The 22,111-nt window shown below is 43.4% G+C and overlaps 1 protein-coding gene across 1 annotated transcript; it reads left to right on the plus strand.

Annotated features, from left to right (window-relative positions):
- Window positions 1-942: 942 nt before the first annotated feature.
- Window positions 943-21,865, plus strand: MTMR6 (myotubularin related protein 6). Its single transcript, XM_081197954.1, has 14 exons — window positions 943-1,108; window positions 7,381-7,497; window positions 9,080-9,242; window positions 9,519-9,676; window positions 10,873-11,001; window positions 11,835-11,969; window positions 12,940-13,072; window positions 13,562-13,671; window positions 14,636-14,761; window positions 15,387-15,436; window positions 17,115-17,315; window positions 18,037-18,171; window positions 18,278-18,404; window positions 19,311-21,865. Exons 1-14 carry the CDS (start codon window positions 1,085-1,087, stop codon window positions 19,563-19,565), a joined length of 1,863 nt encoding a protein of 620 aa, XP_081054080.1. The 5' UTR covers window positions 943-1,084; the 3' UTR covers window positions 19,566-21,865.
- Window positions 21,866-22,111: the final 246 nt, after the last annotated feature.

Below are 22,111 nucleotides of genomic sequence, written 5' to 3' on the forward strand. Positions count from 1 at the left end.
GATGATGTCACAAGTATTCCAGTTTACCAATGACTACCCTTGTGTCCCCTGAAACATATTTATTCTGGCTTCACCTTCCTTGGAGTCTGCCAGATATATGAAGTATGATCTTCAGCAGGAGTCTATATCAATATATTTTAAACAGGCATACGGAGCCCAGGATATGCAATGCGAGAACGGGCCTTTTCTTTCCCTATTTATGAAATCCTCTCCCAGGGAGGTTCATCTGTTGCCTTCATTAGACGCCAGGAGAAAAGGTTCCTCTTCTCCCAGGCCCTTGGCTAGTTAAGTAATCCTATGGCCTTTTAATTAATTAATTAATTTTAGAATAACTATTTATTTGGTTTTTCAGATTAAAATTTTAGAGTCACATATCCAACATACAATATAGAAACAAGATTCCAAAGAATCTCCTGGACTTCCCTCCTCCCCTTTGTGGGTCCTATAGTTAACCATTTCCTCCTGCATCTTTTGTAATAATCAAAATCTTTTACCTCTTCATTGTGTCCAAAATTCACCATTAAACTACAAGTGTTATTCTGATCCTACTATTTTAACTGTTTACAATGTGGTTGTTTTTTTTAAAAAAATAAATTTCCCCCTATTCCTTATTAAAATTTTGGTCTTCCTGATTTCTGATTCTTCTGGTCATTTTAGCCATTTTTGCATCATCACATCCACTTGATCTGCCATTCTTCTCTGGTAGGGACTTTATCTTCTTTCCAATCCTACGGCCTTTTAAACTGCGTGTGTGTTTGTGTGGCATTGTTTTTGTTTGTTATTAGGGTGCATATTTTTTGTATGTGTTCGTATATTGGTAAACCGCCCTGTGATCTTCGGGTGAAGGGCGGAATGATAAGCAAGTAAACAAAGCGGCCTTTTCTGTTTGAGAATTCTCTCTTATTTGACTGGGTCTTCCACCCGGCAGGGGTCGCTATGGGACGGATCCGGCCCTCTTGCAGGCCGCTTTGGTCTCTCCACCTCCATCCCCAGCACTCGATTACCAGGAAGTGTCTCCAGGAGACGCCGGCTGAGCGGCCAGTCGGAGAGGGGCGGCGGCGGGCAGCTTGGGCGCGGTGGCATCATGGAGCACATTCGCACCACGAAGGTAACTGAGCGGGGCCTTGCTCGGAGGCCGGCCTTGTCCGCCGCCGGAGGAGCGTGGGAGGGAGCCTTGCAGACCCCGGGGGCTTCCTCTTGGGAGGCTTGAGCACCCGATCGAGCTTGCTCCCGGATCGCAGCCTTGCCGTGAAACCCTGTGCATGCCTACTCAGACGCAAGCCTGTATGTGCCTTAGGCTGCAGTCCTGACCGACCCATATCTACCCTAGAAGTCATTCCCATTCAGTTCGGCGGGGCTTTAAGGTTGCAGCAAAACATGCACAAGAAATAAGTCTTACGGCACCATGGTCAATTCTGCTGTCGCCTAAGCTCTTTACTTGTTTCCATCCTATCTAGCCACAATTTGAGGAAATTGGTTCCGATATGGCACAATGCCTTGGGTGGTTGGGCATTAAGGTTGCTGCCATACTGGCTGGAATGCAGCTAAGTTTTACTCAAGAGTAGGCCCACTGAAATAAACGAGCGTGACTAAATATTCAGTGAGTCCACTCTGAGTAAAACTTGGATGAATGTCAGTCACCCTCTTGGGTTTCTTTTGCTGTTTGCTGCATCTGAACTTAGAATTACTATTTTTAAAATATTTTTATTAACCAATTTCAACATAACAATTTATCAGTCCTCTTAATCAATTACATTATTTCCCCCCCCCCAACTCTCCCTCTCCCCCACCAAGGACTTCCCTCAGCTCCCCTCCCTGATTTCTTTACATATATTGTTTTCTGCACATCTGAACTTAGAATTTAATGGGATTCTTAAGTTTTCATGGACTAGTGCTCCCATGATCCTATGTGTGGTGATAGTGGGCTTTAGGCCGCAGTAGTTTAGGCCGCAGTAATGTGATGCTATTTAATCTTACAAACTGCACTAATCTCCATAGTACTTACTGTCTGTTAAGGTTGCAGCCATATAGCCCTATCTTATTCATGTTTATTTGGAGGTTAAGTTTTCAATTATATATGTGTGTGTGTTCTGTGTCAGCGGGCATGATATCTTATGAAGTTCAAGAGCATAGTTCCTGTCCCAAGGAGCTTGACATACATAATTTGATGGGAAACCACGGGGGGAGGGGGGGAGGCAAATGGCAGCAGGAGAAACAGGATTGGGGAGTGGACAGGAAGCCAGTGTAGGGGTTTAGATAGAGGTATTGCCTGATGTAAGGCGAGAGGTGGAGCATGAGAATCTTAAACTCAGGGTTGTGGGCAAAAGATTTCCGCATTGCAGGGGGTTGGACAAGATGACTCTTATGGTCCCTTCCAACTCTACAATTCTCTGATTCTAATTTTGATGTGTTTCCAGTCTTCTTCTTGTAACCTACAGGATGATATTTTCTGACAGGGCTCTCAGCCAAGGGTGGGGCCCATTTGATTTTATGAGATCATGTCATGAGATAGACAACAAATTCCATATTATCTTTTCCATCTCTCTTGCCAGGTCTTTTGGAAGGGCCATAGCTCAGAGGTAGAACATCAGCTTTATATGCAGAAGGTCCCAGGTTCAATCTCCAGGCATCAATGGGAAAGACTCTGAAGTACTGGCAAGCCACTGCCAGTCAGTGTAGACAGTACTGAGTTAGATGGGTCAATGGTCTGGCTCAGTAGGAGACAGTTTTCTCTGTTCCTATGTCTTTTCAGTGGAAGTCATGTAAGGGTTACATGACAGTTTTAATGCATCTCATTTCCAAATTGAATTCAAAATATTTTCTTTTTTAAAATGACATCATCTTAGATTGCTGTGCTCTTAGGGAAGTTTTATCACTGTATAAACAAGCATTATACAGGGATACGGGTGGCGCTGTGGTCTAAACCACTGAGCCTCTTGGGCTTGCCGATCAAAAGGTCGGCGGTTCAAATCCCTGTGACGGGGTGAGCTCCCATTGCTTGGTCCCAGCTCCTGCCAACCTTGCAGTTCAAATCATGCCAAAATGTGCAAGTAGATAAATAGGTACTGCTCCGGCAGGAAGGTAAACGGTGTTTCCGTGTGCTGCTCTGGTTTCGCCAGAAGCGGCTTAGTCATGCAGGCCACATGACCCGGAAAAACTGTCTGCGGACAAACGCCAGCTCCCTCGGCCAGTAAAGCGAGATGAGCGCCGTAACCCCAGAGACGTCTGCGACTGGACTTAACTGTCAGGGGTCCTTTACCTTTAAACAAGCATACCTGCAGGCAAAAAAACTTCTTATCTTTCTCTACACCCCCACCCCAATTGTTTCGTTCTGAAGCTAAAGTAACTCAGTGTTTTTGTGAGTAGCTGGAAAACAGTGGCTCAATATGAGTTTAACTTGTGGAGAATCAAAAACAAAGATTATTGTGTTTAGACCTGAGAAGCTTAATACTGCCCTTTGACCATTTACTACTTTTCTTAAGTAAAAGCTCTATTGCATTGTAGAGGATCACTGACCTTAGCCTGAAATGTGATCTGTGTGCTTGGATCTCAGAGCCATATAGACTGTTTGCTGTTGTAGCACAACCTGTCCGCAAAGCAAAACCACTCCAGAGTATCAATCAGTATTTACTCTTGCTGTGTGTGACCTGCAGTATTTTTAACTTTTTAAAAATTAAACCTTCCACTGAAATTCAGATATCCTTTGAATGAAACTTTGTATGGCAGCGAGAGAGGAGGAAGCAGATGACTTATCTATAGTAATCTGCAAGTTTCAAAATGCTAACTGAGGCAAATTGCTGCTGTTCCAGGCCGGGTTGGGGGGAGGTTGTGGAAGAAGTCTCTGTATGCTGGAAGTGCCATTAGTCACAAAAGTAATTGGGAAATCATCAGCTGAAGAGGAAAGACCTGCACCTCAAAAGGAGTATGGAACGCATTCAGGGCATGCCCAATCACTAGGCAGACTGGGGCAGCCACTTGAGGTTACAGATGCTGGGGTCCCTGATGTTCCTCTGAGTTTCCTGGCTGTCCTTTTTTGTTGGAGGACAGACCTATGCAAGCCATGTCCTGTCCTGCATCCTGTAAGATATTCTGCTCCCCTCAGGTGCTGTAAAGAACACCATCCTATTCCTAGCACTGAAACAAGATTCAGCTGACATGCTTCTGTACATGGGTGGTGCAGGGGGGGGAGCTGCCTCCCCCCCAAATTAAAGAAATAAAAGACTTAACTAACTGACTACTTGCATCACAGATACCTCGGTTCTGCCCCCCCCAACATAAAGCCTGCCCCACCTCCAATATAACCCTGTGCCCATGTGGAGAGTACCATCTACATTCATACCTCATGTTACGTTTGCTTCAGGTCGGACGTTTTCAGGTTGCATCCCGCGGCGACCCGGAAGTACCGGAAAGGGTTACTTCCAGGGTTTGCCTTTTGCGCATGCGCAGACGTGCAAAATGATGTCATGCGCAGAAGCAGTGAATCGTGGCAGACGCAGGTTGCGTCCTGCTCATGTTGCGAATGGGCCTCCAGAACGGATCCCGTTCGCAACCAGAGGTACCACTGTATACCTTCACTTCAGGCAGCAAAATGTTTTGGGCTGGATCTGAGCCAGTTCCTTTTGGCTTAAAATGGTTATCATTCAGAAGGCAGAAGCACCTGTCATGCGATTTATGCTGTCTGTTCAACTCTCTATAATGCTACAAGGCTGAATATTCTTTGGGGGAGTTCCTAAGAAGGAAGAAATTATGTTACAATGCTGAAGTTTCCTTTGGGGAGTTCCAAAGAAGAAAGAATCACCCTTAAAAAGCAACAAAATGCTCACAAAGCAACCTTGTAAATAAGCCCACAAAAGTTACTAGCCTGCAGAGTGTTTTAATAGCTTGCTTGGAGCCCAGTAGAGAAGGGATAAAGAGCCCACCTCATTCCTATACTGGGTGCAGAAGAGAGCCATTCCCTCCTCTGGCAATCTATAGTACTTGGTTTCCGTATTGAGTACAGAGGAATGATAAGTCACCCATCCCTCCTCTGCCAGCTTGCTCATTTTCCTGGTCACCTATTACTACAAAAGTGGTGCAGCTTTACCTTTATGCTTTCCTCGCTCTTCACCAGTGACCTCTACGCCACATTGGTCCTCAGTGGCCACTCCTTTGGCCCACATTTTCACGGGTTGTCTTGTTTACTTTGACACGTAGTGCAAATAATTCAACAGCTCAAATTGACTGGCTATGTGCGTAAGCTACTGTTTCATCCTAAGGGCTGCACATGTAGTAACATGATAGCAGCCATAAATTAGCTTATGGAGAAATGGATTTATGCCACGTTTATACTTGATACTTTGCAAAAAGTTCAATCCTTAAATAAATCCTGCCCTACAGTTACCTGTTCCGTTAGACTTCATTTCTGAGGATGGTCATGTTTTCTTGTTTATTGGTGTACAGTTGTGCTTATCAAAATTGGACAGGGTGGCTGAGTAAGGGGGGAAGTACAGTTCACAAACTGGCAAGTCTCTGCCGCTTAAGGGCTTGCTTTATTTTAGACCCTGGTCATGTGACTTTGACCTGATCCAGTCTGCCTGTGTAGCTTGTCCTAATTATTTTTTAACATAAAACGTGCCTGGAAGGTTGCTTTAGTTGAAGCTGCTGATTTTCTGTTTCCTGCAAATTAGCACCATCATATATCTGAAAGCTACTTATTTAAGTGATGCTTACTGATTTGTATTGCCTGCATTTTTCAAAAGCAAAGAGCTGGAGAATTGGTTATAAAATGTTTCTTGTAATCTAGCCAGGTCAAATATTGACGTTGAGATAGAATTCAGGAATTGCAGATACCTGCATTGCTGATGCAGGAAGTTCCATTGTTGTTGCTGCTTTCTCCCTTGAGTTCTAATTCTGCTGGTCTGTATGAGAGATGCGCTCTCTGAATCTTGTGGCAGACTCATTGTTAGAGCTCTAGGAGCAGACTGGTGTATTAGTGCTAATGAGCCAATCCTGCCAAGAGAATATGAGGAACTCATCCTTGCCAAATCTTCCCTTATTGCCTCTTTGTGGTAGCTTTCCTGGCCTGCTCTTGGGATTCAGACAAAACAGACCTGTAGAACATTCAAAGTCAATTTCCGATCGGTTAAAAGCAGCTAAATTTCTGAGTGTACCTTCTGTAAATTGCTCTCTGCTACAGCTGAAAGCATCCTATGTTATTTTGAAAGAATACTGCACGCAAGACCCTTTGGCTCTTCTCAGCCTTTGTGTTTTGAGGAGCTTTTTCGTTTTCTAAGAAGGATAGATTTCCCCTCAGTCTCAATTCAGAATAGGCCTTATAGGACATATGTGGCTTAACCACACAGCACCATACTTTCCCTCCTCAGTAACATATAGCAAACAACACAGCTAAAAAACAGGCACCCACATTCTTCCTTAAATATGTGGGTTACAACAGAACCCTCTGTTTGTCTTAGCATAGAGAAGCTGTGTTTGGTTCCATGTATAGGTATGGGGGTTGCCACCCAAGGCCTATGGCCTTACTTTGGTTTTGCTGTGCTCCAAGTTGGATGCAGGAAAAGTAGCCCTTGGCTCTCTCTCTAGGAGCAATCTTTCCAAGTAGTCTTTCTGAGATCACTGCATGATGGTACTATTTGAAATGAGAATTGTGGGAGAGAATTTGTTCACGGCAGAACTGTATTGAAAAAACACAAGAGGCTTAATAAAATATGGAGCAGAGGTCAGGAAGGTTTATCTTGCCTGGGCTGGATCAGTCCCCCGCAGACGCGATTTCTGGCACCGTGGAAGTGAGTCCCCGTGCTGCACTGCGCCAGTTTAGCGCAGTGCGCAAGCGGGCAACTCGGTTTGGGGGTGGCTCATGGGCCAGTCAAACGACCTCCGCAGGCCAATTCCGGCCCATGGGCCTTAGGTTGGTGACCCCTGAAATAGAGTATCCCATTTCTGTTCAGGAGGCTGCATTGTCACCTTTGCAAGCACAGCCCCTGGAACCAGTTGATCTTGAGTTACCACTTTGCCTGGGTTTTACTAGCCCAACCAGAATGTTGTCCTCTTGGGTCAGCAGTCAGAACGGGAAGATACAAAGCCAGAAAATGTTCTGGCCGAGAGGTTCTTCCTGTTAGCAGGCACATGTGAGCTGCTGCAGCGTAGGCCGTGCACGTTAGGGTATCTGTCACATGCCTGGTGGCTGCATTTTGCATTATTGGTGCTTTGTGAAGGCTAAAGGTTGTCCTTGCAAATGCACGCACGCTTTGTTGCCAGACAGCGATCTGCCCCTTAAGAAGGAGATAATGAACTGAATGACCGGGCTGTTTTTATGTCAAGATCATATGTTTCATAGCTTTACTTCATGGCAATGTGTTCTCTTTTCCCCCCTTGCCCTCACAGGTCGAACAGGTGAAATTATTAGATCGTTTCAGCACAAACATCAAGTCACAAACAGGAACGCTCTATCTCACGGCAACTCACCTGTTATTTATAGACTCGAGCCAGAAAGAGACATGGGTAAGGATTCTGATGGTTTTCTCCAGTGGGGCACCCTTTTTATTTTGTGTCGCTTTATTCTGATGTAGAGGACTCCCTAGGCCCAGTCTCCTGTCTTGCAATAACTGGGTAATTGTTGTTGTAAGCTGTTTTAAGTATGCAGAATGTGAGGTACAGTTGTTTTAAATGGGTATTGAACCACATGCCTCCTTCAGGTTGACTTATTTGAGCTGCGCTGTTCCAATGTTTTGCAGGGCACTCTTCCAAGAATCAGAGGCTTTAGTTCCAGCCTCCTGAGAGAAGGCTGTGGTATTCTCACTTCATTTGGGCCAGTTGCCCAGATATCATTCCTGTGCATGCGTGGAGATTAGCACTGGCAAGTGTGTGAAGTCAGTCTCCCACTCCCAGGTCTAAGGCACATCATCAGTTCTCTTTGCCCATTCTGCCACAGTTAATAGTTTAATTTTGCAAACTGTTTTTTTTAAAGTGCGCTGTATATCCTATAATAGTCTAGCTAATTAAACTCCATAATTTTATTGAGTTATGAATAATTGGCATCTCCCCCTTTGGTAGTTTCTTAATTTTAGTCTTTGAAAAGAGAGATAACGCTGAGAGTTAACAGATTTCTGGCTATGTATAGCTAGTGTTTTCCCTCAGTGTGTTGGTGTGTCTGCATTTGTAGCCTGTTGAAGGTCACCTTCAGAAGCAGGACTAATAGAATATAGGTTAGCTAGCATCCCTTCACCCAAAGGGGCTTTTCACTGCGTTCTCAAACAGCAGTCCCTGCTCCTCATTCCACAAGGCAAGTTGCTTTTGATTCTGACAGAGCCAGAGAGAATCGGAGAGCCAGTTTGGTGTAGTGGTTAAGAGCGGTAGACTCGTAATCTGGTGAACCGGGTTCGCTTCCCCGCTTCCCCGCTCCTCCACATGCAGCTGCTGGGTGACCTTGGGCTAGTCACACTTCTCTGAAGTCTCTCAGTCCCACTCATCTCACAGAGTGTTTGTTGTGGGGGAGGAAGGGAAAGGAGATTGTTAGCTGCTTTGAGACTCCTTCAGGGAGTGAAAGGCGGGATATCAAATCCAGACTCTTCTTCTTCTTCCTCTGAGGGGAGCTTGGAGTTATCTGAATACCAATTGCTGGGAACCAAAGATGCGGAGAATGCTGTTGCTCCTGTGAGAGCAGAATGCAGGGCTTAGATGGAGCTTTGGCCTGATTCATCAGGGCTCTTCTTACCTTCCTAACTTTCAGATACAGTTTGCAGTGGAGTATGAGAAAATAAAAATAAATCCCACCGGGGTTACTCCTCTATTTAGTATATCAAATTTATTTATTTTTTTCTTCATACAGCTGAAAGAAGTCCCAAAGCCAGTTAAAAGAAAAGCAAAATACAAAATTTCATATTAAATGTCCAGAAAAGCAATAGAAATATGTTAAAAGGTTGTTAATCAAAAATATTGCGGACAGGATCTTTGGATACTGGTCACAGCATTAAGTAGTGTAGCACATCCAATAACAAGCAAGCAACTTGAGATAATGTCTGTGGTTCTTCCATGGAAACCAAGAATTATGAAAACGCCATTGTGGGTTTTCTGTGTGCTGCAGATACTGCACCATCATATTGCTGCGGTAGAGAAACTCGCCTTGACCACGTCCGGCTGCCCCCTGGTGATCCAGTGCAAGAACTTCAGGATAGTTCACTTCATTGTTCCCAGAGAAAGGGACTGCCATGATATTTATAACTCCTTGCTTCAGCTGTCAAAACCAGGTAGAGTGGCTGCCTTTCTCATTACACAGGCATTCCCCTTGATCCTTTTACCTGATTCTCCTGTTCAATTGCTCTGTTGTTTTATCATGTAACTTAACTGTGGCTTATTATATAACTTAATTATGAGTGCTTGTGCAACTGCTTTTTATACTTTGTAAACTGTTTTGACACTAAGCAGTATATAAATTAAACAACAACGACAGTGTGGTGCCTCTGGAATCCCACAGCAAGGCTCAGGCTCCTTCCTCTTTTTCTCTTTCTCCTGGCTTGTTTTAGCAAGATACGACGAACTGTATGCCTTCTCATACAACCCGAAGCAAAAGGAGGAAGAGAGAGTGCAAGGCTGGCAGCTCATAGACCTTGCAGAAGAGTACAACCGGATGGACGTGCCTAACTCTGACTGGCAGCTATCAGATGCAAATCGTGATTATAAGGTAATAGATTGCTAACATAAAATAAAAATGAAATGAAAGACCAAAGTGAGAAGTGGCATTTTCCACCTCATTCATGCTGGAATAATTGTTGGTCTGTTCCTTTTCCTCATGGGAATTCAGTTTCAAAGGTTCGCTTGGAAAACCTTGTTTCTTGCAACTGTTTTGCAGCTGCTTCGATTGAATTCACATTCAATTGCATGCAGGAGGGACGGATGACTCAACTTGTCATTAACTGAGAGAATGTATGCCGCAATATAATTAGGCCCCCTCTCTCCTTGCTGTAGAGCTCAGTTCAGTTTTGTGTGCAAGGCTACATAGAAGGCAGCAACTTCTTCACTTCTCTTCTAATTACTTTTTTCTTGCTTGTTGTGCCTCTTAGTTAAAGAAGAGGCAGTGTAGAATTAACACTAGGAATTAATTTCCCCCCAGGTTTTATTTTTAAAATCATGCAAGTATTTTGATGCGATAGCCACCAACCTGAATGGCTTTAACAGAGAATTTGGCAAATTTATGGAAGCTATGGTTATGTGCTACCTCCAGCATCAGAAGTTGCTGTGTAACACAAACAGGAGAGGGCTCTTTGCACCCATGTCCTGCTTGCAGGCTTCCCACAGGCATGTGGTTTGCCATTGTGAGCACAGAAAGTTCAGACTAGGTAGGCCTTTGCTCTGATCCATCAGGGGTCTTATGTTCCTGACATGTTTCAAGAACCCAGTCAGTGTTTTTCTGAAGCCCTGATACTTCAGAATTCTTCTAGGTAAGGGTTAAGCAATATCCATTGTGAAGATATGGGGAAAGGCCTTTCCCATTGATTTCAATGGATGCCACCAGTTGCACACCATATCTTGAGGAGGGGAATGTTTTTCTTCCTGAGGGCCGTATTCCCTTGTGAGCAAAGATCTGGGAGTGCGTACTATTGGTTGGTCAGGGCAGAGGCAAAAGTAGGTAGAGCTATGGCTGTGGCTCTTTGTACCAGAGGCTACCTTCCCACTGCACACAAGTCACTTTAAGGACATTCCAGCCTGGCAAAAGCACTTGGGCACATGGAGCAAGGCTGGTGAGGGCCATGGCTTAAGGAGAGTCCCAAGGGGTCAGGTTGGTTTGGAGGTCTGCATTTTGCCCCGGACCCTGAGCTTCCCCATCCCTCCATATCTAAATGCACTGTCCTTTATAGTTCCTTTCCTTTCCTCCCTCAGATCTGTGAAACATATCCCAGAGACCTCTATGTTCCCAGGAGTGCAAGCAAGCCCATCATTGTTGGCAGTTCTAAGTTCCGAAGTAAAGGAAGGTTTCCTGTGCTGTCATATTATCATAAAGATAATGAGGTATAGTCTGATTTCCATTCAGGGGAAATGGGCTAAAGGCTATTTTCCATCACAGGAAAAGACAAGAAGGGTAAGTACTGTAACCCAGATTCATAGATCTGTTGCGGCCCATCAAAAAAGGGCTGTTAGTAGAATGTAACATTGGGGTAGGCCCCACTTCACTAGGGCTGCAATTCTAGCCCCACTTACTTGGGAGCAAGTCCCATTGACTTCATTAGGACTTAACTTCTGATTAGACATGGTTATGGTTGCACCACAGATATCTGTCTCTATATGTTGATTTTGTCAAGCGTTCCGGAAGTAGAACCTTTACAACTTGTCTTGTGTTGCAATTATTCACACTGGTTTGAAAATTCAGGACTTAAAGATTCAAGTTTTTGCTTCCCGTTTATGGGGATGTGGGGAAGTTGAAACTAGAACTAATAATAGCATGCATGGCACCAAGAAAACAAACTAATGTGGTTTGGGCATTGAAAAATGCTCTGAGTTGATTGTGCATAATGCAAATGTGTCTTGTCTCTCTTATAGAAACTAATTTTGTTTCTGCCACCTTATATCTCCAGCTTTATCAGTAAAATTTGGGCAAACCGTCTCTGCCTATAACAGAGGAAACCATGAACTCTGAAACATTTTGGCTTTCAAGTTTCCTTCTGGAGGTTTTGCATCTTCAGAGTCCCATGCATCATGCTTCTGGCTTTCATCTTCCCTTCTTGCAGCTACCAGAGAACTAAGAACTGTACTTAAAATTCAGACCACTGTTCATGTCCTCTAAAGTGCTCATATAGACCTTTCATTAGCTTATCTTTATATTTGTCCCTCCATCTTCTAACTAGGCTGCCATTTGCAGATGTAGTCAGCCTCTCTCGGGATTCAGTGCCAGGTGTCTGGAGGATGAGCACATGTTGCAAGCGATCAGCAAAGCCAATCCTAATAATTGCTATATGTATGTTGTGGACACCAGGCCTAAAGTAGGTACCATTCCCTTTAGCTGGTTTCCCATGTGATATAATGCTGTAGTTTAGAGATGGGAAGGGGTGATGTTCAGTTACTGCTCCTTGACTGCACCATATCGTTAGGTCGCTGTTTCTGTTAGGACCCAGTTTGGTGAACAACCTGAGAGTGGCAATGGGATGAATTGGAATTGGAAAGTGCCTTAAGGGTTGCTTAGTCCATGCAGGAAGTTGTTTACTGCAGCATCCCTATTAGCTAGTCACTCTGCCTCTAACGAAGAAGAACCCAACGCCTTCCCAGGCAGTCTGTTCCACTGTTGAGCAGCTCTTTCCATCAGGAGGTGGTTCTTAATGTTTAGGTTGCGTCCTTTGTCTTCATGAGTCCTTCTGGGTTCCACCCTTTGGAGCAACAGAGAATAAATTTGGTCTACCATCTGTGTGTGAGACGGCCCTTCAGATGTTTGCAGATAACAGTCTCTTCTCCAAGCTAAAGCATACTTGGCTCCCTCCTTATAGGACTTGATTACTGGATCCCTCATCATCATTAGACTGGCTGTTTGTACTCATGGACTAATTCCCCCCCCGCCCCCGCCCCCCCGCCCCGATTTTGGAGGAGTTGCTTACCTGACTCAGGCCCCTGGCCAGGATCCAATGAACAATGCAACTGATTGAATACCTCCAGAGGGCTTTGTACTGATGCTTCTCAAAATAGCAGCTTTCCATGCCACATAGCATATTGTGATTGTGCTACTGGGAGCTGCTATTCAGGGGTCAGGACAAATTGTGGGGGGTTACCAAGTGAGTAGGATGCTTTCTGATACTTCATATTCTACGTAATTAATGGTTTGGCTTAGAAAGTAGGAGGTCATGAAGGGAGGAAAAAACCCTGTCCTATAGATCTGGAAACCTGAGCAATCATAACGTTCCTAATATTTATCAGATGGGAGTTCCCACACATTTTAACTGCTTTACCTCCTTTTTCTTCAAGCTGAATGCACTGGCCAACAGAGCAGCAGGTAAAGGCTATGAGAATGAAGACAACTATTCTAATATTAGATTCCAGTTTGTTGGTATTGAAAACATCCATGTAATGAGATCAAGCCTGCAGAAACTTTTGGAAGGTATGTATAAATTTGCTTCTAATTGGTAGAAAGCACTTGATAATTACAAAATAGACTCTTGTAGAGCCTTCTCTACCCCCACATAGCCATACCATACAGCTTATTGCTTGAAGTAATAAATACAGTATCCCTTATGTACCAAAGGGTTAATACATTGGTTTCTATCTTTCTTTTTTTGTAAACCGCTTTGAGTTTTTTCTACTCTAAAGCGGAATATAAATCTTATGAAAAAAATATCTGGAATGCACATCAATTTCAGGTCCCTCTCTTTTTGTTTCATGTAACATTTTCAAGCTTTCAACAACACGCGTAGTTCAGCATCCTCTTGCACAGCCCCCATGGGATGTAGATGAAGCTCTGGGAAGAAAAGGTTGTTCATATCAAGCCTAGGAATTGATTTGTTCAAAAGTGAAAGTAAGCTTCAGTTGCTTCCCTACAGAGGAAAGTGCTGCTGTTTGAATTTAACGACCGAGTATCTTTCTATTTCAGTCTGTGGGACAAGGGGCCTGTCGGTCAATGATTTTCTGTCTGGTTTGGAGAGCTGCGGATGGCTGCGACACATCAAAGCCGTGTTGGATGCTGCTATCTTCTTAGCCAAAGTAATTTGCTTTCTTCAACTTGTGGCCAGTGGTTCATGCCTATAATAGTACACCAGCAGGTGCAGCCTGCATTCCGCAAGCTTAGTTACATTCCAGGATAAATGCTCAGGGGCACTACCCCAACAACACCCAATTTCCTTTCTAACTTAGTAAAGGAGGGTGGAATGCTCCCAGATCCAGTTGGCTGGGTGTATTTAAGAAGGTGCTGCAATTGGCTACTCAGTTCATGGAGTCTCTCCACCCGCACATGGTGTGGGTTCTTAGCTCAAGAGTAGAGCAGAAGCTTTGCATGTGGAAGATCCCAGTTTTTGTTTTTCAAAAGAAAGATCAGATAGCAAATGATGTAAAAGGCCTCTGCTTGATCCTGAATTCCAACTCCCTTCAGCCCCAGCCGGCACAGCCAGTGATCAGGAATTACAGGAGTTGTAGTTCTGGAACTTCTGGAGGACTACAGGTTCCCCATCGCTGGTCTAGATAGTTACTCCCGGCTTAGGGCAGCTTTCTATGATCTTAGGGTAACTTGGTCAGTATTGTCAACTTCAGACGTTCCAATTGCCTTTTGGCACTTGGAAGGAAAAGAGTGTGGACTGAGTAACTTATGCCTCCCACTCCCCAGGCTGTCAGGTATCGATGCACAATCACCTGTTTCCGTGTTAGGGCAGTTCCAAGTGAGGAGATAGCTCGCTGTAGCATGGTGCCTGAGTGCAGCAGCAGGCTGTATATTTGAATCAAATTATTGCTGCCGTTTGTTGTGATTTGCTAGCCGCTTTACTCATCGGAATGTTTAGGGAAGCTTTTAATGTTTGGTTCATTACTGTATTTTAATATTTTGTTGGAAGCTTCCCAGAGTGGCTGGGGAATAGATAATAAATAATAATAATAATAATAATTATTCAAAGCTGTGTTTGTTTTCCTTGAGATACAAGTGCACAAGCATCAGTCAATCTTCTTGTCTTTTTCACAGGCCATAGCTTTGGAGAGTGCAAGTGTGCTAGTGCATTGCTCCGACGGCTGGGACCGGACGTCTCAAGTGTGTTCTCTGGGATCTCTGTTGTTGGATCCCTTTTATAGAACAATGAAAGGCTTTATGGTGCGTACTTGGGGCACAATGAGTTGCTTTCAGTTGGCACATGGTACAACCGAGTTACTTTGGTGCAATTGCTCTTGTTTTACTTCCTATATACCATTTTTAAATGGCACTTAATATCCAAAGTATGTCATAAAAAACATTGGGGGGGGAATCTTTATCCTATAAAGGTACATCATTAACATTCAGCACTGGTGTGAATATCTGCAGTGTTGGGTTGTCCCACCAAATGACTTAGCAGCTGCATGCTATGCTAGCTGCGGCTTCTGACCCATACACAAGGGTAGCCCCTCATAACAACACATTATAGTAGTCTTAATTTTGAGATTACCAATGCACTGTGGCAAGGCTATCTGAAGCGCATGAGGCTGGGGGAGAAGCCTCTTTTGTTTACAGGACTAATTTTAAGTAGTAAACACACCAGTTGAATCAGTTCGATTTTTTAAAATTACTCTGACATGAGACTTAAATCTAATGTATATATTTGAGTTTAGGATTATTTTGGGTACTGCTCTGATATTTTGGGTTTAATTCATCAAAACCAAGAACTTTGACCTGGGTAATATAATCCAAACTTAGATCCGCAGCATAAAAACAGATGAAAAGCTGATGCCTTGTTCTCTTCTAGGTTTTGATAGAAAAAGACTGGATTGCGTTCGGGCACAAATTTTCAGACAGGTAGGGTGTTTTGCTACAAAGATGCTGTACGTTTGAATTAATTATGTAACTCATTGTGTTACTATTCAATTCATATGCTTACACGGATCTCATAATCTTATAAGGGACCTATATACGTTTAGTCCAGAAGATGCATTTGCTCTGTTTTTGGAACCCCTCCTGAGCTGGGACACTCCTCAGATGACTTTTTCTGGATATCAGCCCCAGTCCAGCCAAGCCCTGGTCTTGGATTCCCTACTTCCCAACCCAAGACCCTGAGGAAAGCTCTGTTCCTTTTTGCCTCGCAGAGATGGCTCCTGGCTTTTAGCATCTACCCTGAGCTTTGTGTTGTCACCAGTTAACTTAGACTTGGTAGCCCCTCCAGGATGAGCTATAAGTCATGCTCCTATATTTACTGTCTTTCTGTCCCTCTGAAAAAAATGTGTCATTTTCTTATGCACGTACATATGCTTGTACATGCATGTCAGACATTTTTAACTGGTCCAGGGTAAGCCATTGGCATCTAGAAACCTGACCTAAGCTTGAAACCTGACCAGTTGAGAGCTCATCTTCATGTGTGTGTGTGTGTGTGTGTGCCCCATTTTATTTGTGGTTTTTATGTGACTTGGCCTGAGCCGTTCAGAGCAACATAGCAGTAACTTGGGTAGGGCGGGGTCCAAAAAACTGCATCCCTACTTCCACATCCCAAAGCAGGCTTTGAGCTTGTGTTTTTCAAATAGCAGCCTGTTCCACCTCCACCATATCTCTGCTGCACAACAAAGTGGCTTGGAAACAAGGTGGGACTTCCAAAGAGCAATGGAGATGTGCTCCTAAAAGTCAAAAAATCCCCTTTAGATCACATTTGGTAATTTTGTTTTCTTTGTGTCCACTAAGCGTTATCATAGGTTGAACCCAACTTCTTGGAGTAGACCCCTTGATATTAGCAGACCTAAAATGAGCCAAGACCATTCAGATCGGTGGGTCTACTTTGAGTAGAACTTAGTAGGATTCAACCCCATATATTTATTATACTAATAAACTGCTTTTAGTTCTTTTTTAAAAAAATCCTAAAGCAATACACAGAAGAATAAAAAGCATATGATGGCTAATAAAACAATACAAAATATAATTCCACAGCTTCCACAGAGACCAGTAAATCATAGAATCATAGAATCATAGAGTTGGAAGAGACCACAAGGGCCATCGAGTCCAACCCCCTGCCAAGCAGGAAATATATGACAAGTTTCTCTACTCTGCAAATACTTGGGTGCACAGAAAGGTTTTTAGCATATCCTGAAAACATAGATAAGACCCAACTGAACCTATGAAAGGAGGAGGAGGTTATGTCGGTGCATTGAATTTTTGTGACTACCCAGGGTTAGTTTTGCCCACCATTTTCCCCACGTATTTATCCTGAAGTGCTTTTGCAGCAGCTGGTCTTATTTTAATGAAAATGAAATGTAGAAGTTGTCGCATGCTGCTTACTGGATCTGCTCTGCTGATGATCTTCATACAATATGAAGGGGGGAGGAGTTCCATTCTGTCTGTCTGTCTGCCCCATTAGGTTTTATTGCTCTTGTAAATATTCTAGATGGTTGTGATTACTATTTTACGTTGCACTTCGTTCTCTGTTGTGACCCACAGTCGAACAATAAAAACTAACTGGCTGGCCTCTTTTAATGTGGAATGTATTTTATAGATGCGGTCAGCTGGATGGAGACCCAAAGGAAATCTCTCCCGTGTTCGCTCAGTTTTTAGAAAGCGTCTGGCACCTGACGGAGCAGTTTCCGCAAGCCTTTGAGTTCAATGAGGCTTTTCTCCTTCAGATCCACGAACACGTCCATTCCTGCCAGTTCGGAAACTTCATTGGGAACTGCCAGAAAGAACGAGAAGAGCTCAGGTAAAGTTTCATATTAGCTCTCTTAACCGCTAGGGCTTAGAATCACCTTTCTGGTGTGTGATGGTGGGGAAACCAGCATTGCAAAAACATTAGATCTTTTGCACTCCTTAAAACATGAATCCTTGAAAATCTTCTTGAGAATATAATCGCTTTCAAGAGAGAGAGAAAGGTTTATGGGAGAATCGTTCTCCCTTTGGTTTAGAAATACACCCCGCCCCAGCATGCCATTTCACTACTTTAAATTCCACACACCCTAGACTGCAGTTTTCCATCGTCAGATAAAATGATTTATATCTGTAGTGATAATCCATTGTCCAACTCTGATTAAAACTTGTTTAATCACCACCCTATATCACCTTCTACCCCCACCCCCACTTTAAAGTAAAGAAACAGCATGGGGGGGAGGGAGGAGGGAAAGACTCGCCCCAAAATACTGCAGGCATAATCCAGTTCTGTTTCCATTCCCTCCCCACCTCACCCCCAGTGATTGCTTTCTGGCCATAGATCAACCTTTCCTAACCTGGTTTCCTCCAGTTGTTGGACTACAACTCCCATCATCCCTAGAGCTGATGGAAGTTGCAGTCCAAAACATCTTGAGGCTGCTAGGTTGGGGAAGGTTGTCCTAATATCTCCACTGTGTGGGTAGCTTTGCCATTGAAATATGACATTAGTGTTGTTCAGGCCCTGACTGTGATTCACTCAAGTTCTTCTTCCCTTCAAGATTGAAAGAGAAGACGTATTCACTGTGGCCTTTCCTTCTGGATGAATGCAAGAAGTACCTAAACCCCATCTATAATGAGAATTTTTCTCAGTCGCTCACAATTCTGGAGCCTGACACAGTATCATTTAATTTTAAGTAAGTTTCAATGATGTTTAAAGAGTAGTAATAATAATAATGATGATGATGATGTTTCAGCTGCCAGAATGGTGTATTAAAATACTATTGCGATTGGCACGTGCAGGTTCTGGAGGAACATGTATCATCAGTTTGATCACACCATGCATCCCCGGCAATCCGTAGCCAGCCAGGTCATGAGCATGAGCGAGCAAAATAAGCTGCTGGAGAAAGACATTAAGGAACTGGAAGCTGTGAGTATTTCCCATAACTATTTTGTCTTCAGAGGTCTGACACAGGCCTGCTTTGCTCCTAAAAGGCCAGAACCGCATCCCATCGGATGCTTTTTCAAATGATGGTTTCTTTGTATTGCTTTTGTGAAGATTATTTTTGCAACTGGCAAGAGAAAGATGGCACTACACCTGCTGGGTCATTCAATAATACGCACACACAGATGGACTGGAACATGTCAGAGAGCAGTTTGCACCAGAGGGAGACTTAGAAGATGCTCTTGAGTGTCAGCTTTTCACCCCCATACCATAAACACCAGTCCTTTGTATAGTGTAACTTGGTATCCAGGTTGTGAGTCTTGTTGGTTTGTTGGTCTCTTGGGCTGACCTTGTTAATAGGCTCCACATCCCAATTCCTGCCTTAGTGCATGTACTACAGCTGTTCAGGAACAGCAGAGGGTACAGAAAGTATGAAGGACCTGATACTATAAGGAAGCAAGCAGTGCCACTGATAGTGGGGAGTAACAAAGCTGCTGTGTGTGTGTGTGTGTGTGTGTGTGTGTGTGTGTGTGAGAGAGAGAGAGAGAGAGAGAGAGAGAGAGAGAGAGAGAGAGTTTTCAGAAGTTGAGTGCATTGGCCGTGTTTCCCAGAAGGCCCCAGGTTCAGTCCATGGGATCCCCAGTTAAAAGGAACTCTGGTCACTAGCTGGGAAAGACCTCTAGATGAGTCTGGAGCTCCACTGCCATCAGAGAAGATGGTACTGAACTGAAGGAAGGAATGGTTGGACTCTGTGTAAGGTAGTTTCATAGGTTGATAGGGAAGGTGAGGAGTTCGGTAGGTTGGGGCTGGATGTGAACAACAGTTTCTCAGGCTCCAAACGATCGCAAAAGGAAAAAGGAGCCTACTCTGAAATACTCCTTTTAATCCCAGAAATTAGGTCACCATGTAAACAAGGAGCTGGATGCGGCCTTCACCAAGGAACCTTTGCGGCCTGTGTCACCAGTTCTTAAGACATCCCAGTGCTTTAAGAAAGAGCAGCCTCTTCTACATGGGAATGACTGCATTCGAACAATAGAGGGCTCCAACGCAGCAGACAATCGGTACAGCGAGTATATGGAAGAGCTCTCCAAGACAGAGCCTGGTGTTGTCAGTCTGGAGTATGGAGTGGCAAAAATGACGTGTTAAATGTCACACGGAGTATCGCCGTCTCTTTCTGAAAATACTGACGGCGCATTGTGAGACTGGTCTCCTGGAGCGTGACCAAAAACCGGATTTGTGTAAAGGAGAGCCTCATTGATGTAGACTAGCATGGCACACAAGTTGCTAAGGAGAAATGCTGTTCTTGTGAGAAGTAACTGAGTTTAACAATACCGAAAGGAATGTGGAGAATTTAGTAAAAACTTTTTTTGGCTTAAAGAAATGAGGAATGGAAGTTGTTGTACGTGTCTAGAGGATAACAAACTTTAGTTTGCACTAGATAACTTGGAATGTTATTTAATATATCAGTTGTCAAATGGTTTAATGGGCTTTGAAGATCTACTTCTAGGACACAACAGAATACTTACCGGGGCCGCTGAAAGTATATGTATATAGATAGAATGTACTGTGTATGTGTACTCCTATTTAATCTGTTGCCTGTTGCTAATTTTGATGTCTCATGTTGCCATTGAAAGTACTGTATATCAAATGCAAAAGATGAAAACTTATCATCCCAAGTTCATAGCATGATGTTTGGAGACACATGAGAGAGCCACTCAGCAGGGTCTAAGTTTGCATCCGTAACTCTGGAATTCCAGATCTCCCCTGCCTCTTGAAATGTCCTTTTACAAAAATCAGGAAAACTGGTTAAAACTGATTAAAACTGCACCCCTAAGGGCTGTGAATCTTCTGCAGAAATCTAGCTACAAGCCTTATAGTTACGTTCCAAAATCCATGTAAGGACAATGCATTTATTATGCCATCAAAAGTGTCACAATATAGCATGCAGGCCTTTGAGTTCTCAAGAGCACTTTCAAGTTCTGGAGAACTTGAAAGCTTTATGTAACATTTTGGAACATTCTGATTGGCCAAATAAAAGCCACTGGCCCAATGTGGATTTAAAACTTGCCTTTTATGTGCCAACACAACAGTCTTTACATTTATGTAATTGTGTGTATTCCTACAAAGAGCCAAAACATTTGTGTGGGATGGATGGGTGTTCATCTCAATGAAAGCAAATGTGGTTCTAATTTTGTGTGTGTATTTCTTTAAGATCAGTGAGGTTTCAGAGTTTTTGAAAGAATTAGATATTGTAAGCTAATCAAACAAAATAAATGCCGTAGAAGCAGTATCAGTTTTTCTGAGTTTGATCAAATTAACGGTTGTGTGCAGGGTTTTTTGTTCAGTTTGCAAATCTTTCTTAAAATAAATTTAGGGATTTTTTTTTAAGCACCTTAAGCACCTCAGCAGAAAAACTACGTAAATGAAATCTTCAAATAAGTCTCCTTGGATAGCTAAGGAGGCAGCCGCTCTTTGTTGTGAATGGAGAAGAAACAATAAACTTTAGGTTTGCAGGCCATCTGGCTGCGCGTTTTCTAAATCCACTTGCTTTAAAAACCTGATAATGCTCATATCCTCAGGATACAGGATGCCACCTGGGATTGAACTGATCTCTAGTTAACTAACAAGAAGGGTTGGTTAGGAGGATTATACTGTTCCCCTCTCGCATATAGGCAAATCAAATGTATCCCCAGATATCATTGTCTCGGCTTCATCAGAAAAGAGGATGGATTTGCTTTCAGCCTGTGATCCTGCTTCTGTTCACATTTTTCACATTAGTTTTTATTGTCTTAATGAAGGAAATGAAATGAGCTTTGAGAGCCAAGATTATAAACATGCACGCCTTGGGGTATTATGCTCCCTAGGTGGTATGGTAGGCTAATTTGTACCTGAGGGATCAAATGCTTATTTGGCTCAGAGTGAAAATTAGTTTAGATTTGCTCTAATCCCTGAAGGCTTTTGATCAAAACTGCCAATACACAGCATGGAACTTGACACAGTTGGCCGTGTTTCCCTCTTCCCTAGTTGGGATCCAGGCTGTAACAGCAAGGGCAATGCAGGTCATAACTTAATGGAGTTGGCAAAATTGTATAGGGCAGGAGAAGCATTAACCTTTTTAAGTGGTTACTGGTTTTGTATTGTAATATGTTTAAAGAGGGAACAATGTGAAGGGTATTTTTCAACGTCGCCTTGGTAGTAGATGTTCTTGTCCACGGCTGGTTGGTGGGGTGGGATCCTGCATTCAGTGTAGTAAATGCAGTAAGACTGTACATTCTCATGTCTTCTGCCACTTTAGTGGATGTTGCATTGATACTGACTTTCTGAAAGTATGAGGACAGAAATATGTGCCTTCTGGTTGTTTCCCCCTCTCCCGTTTTATGCTGTGGACAAATAATCTCCCTGTGTTACCATAAACGCTGAAAATACAATACTAAATGTTGCCGTAACACACGTTTCTTGTCGTCTGTTTGTATATTGGTAAGAAATAAGCTGCAGAAAGCTGCACATTGGGCTTATTGTGGAGCTATGGAATTAACAGAGTTCCCCATGTTGATCTGTTGCTGCAAAAGCAGTGATGTTTTGTGGCACATGAAATACAAATCAAGTCACTATGGCATAAGCTTTTGTGGGTGACAGCTCACCTCGTCATGACTATTAATGATTAAAAAACTTAAAAGATGCAGTGTCAAGTG

Source organism: Podarcis bocagei, assembly GCF_964188305.1.
Source record: "Podarcis bocagei genome assembly, chromosome: 6".
Lineage (NCBI taxonomy): Eukaryota > Metazoa > Chordata > Lepidosauria > Squamata > Lacertidae > Podarcis > Podarcis bocagei.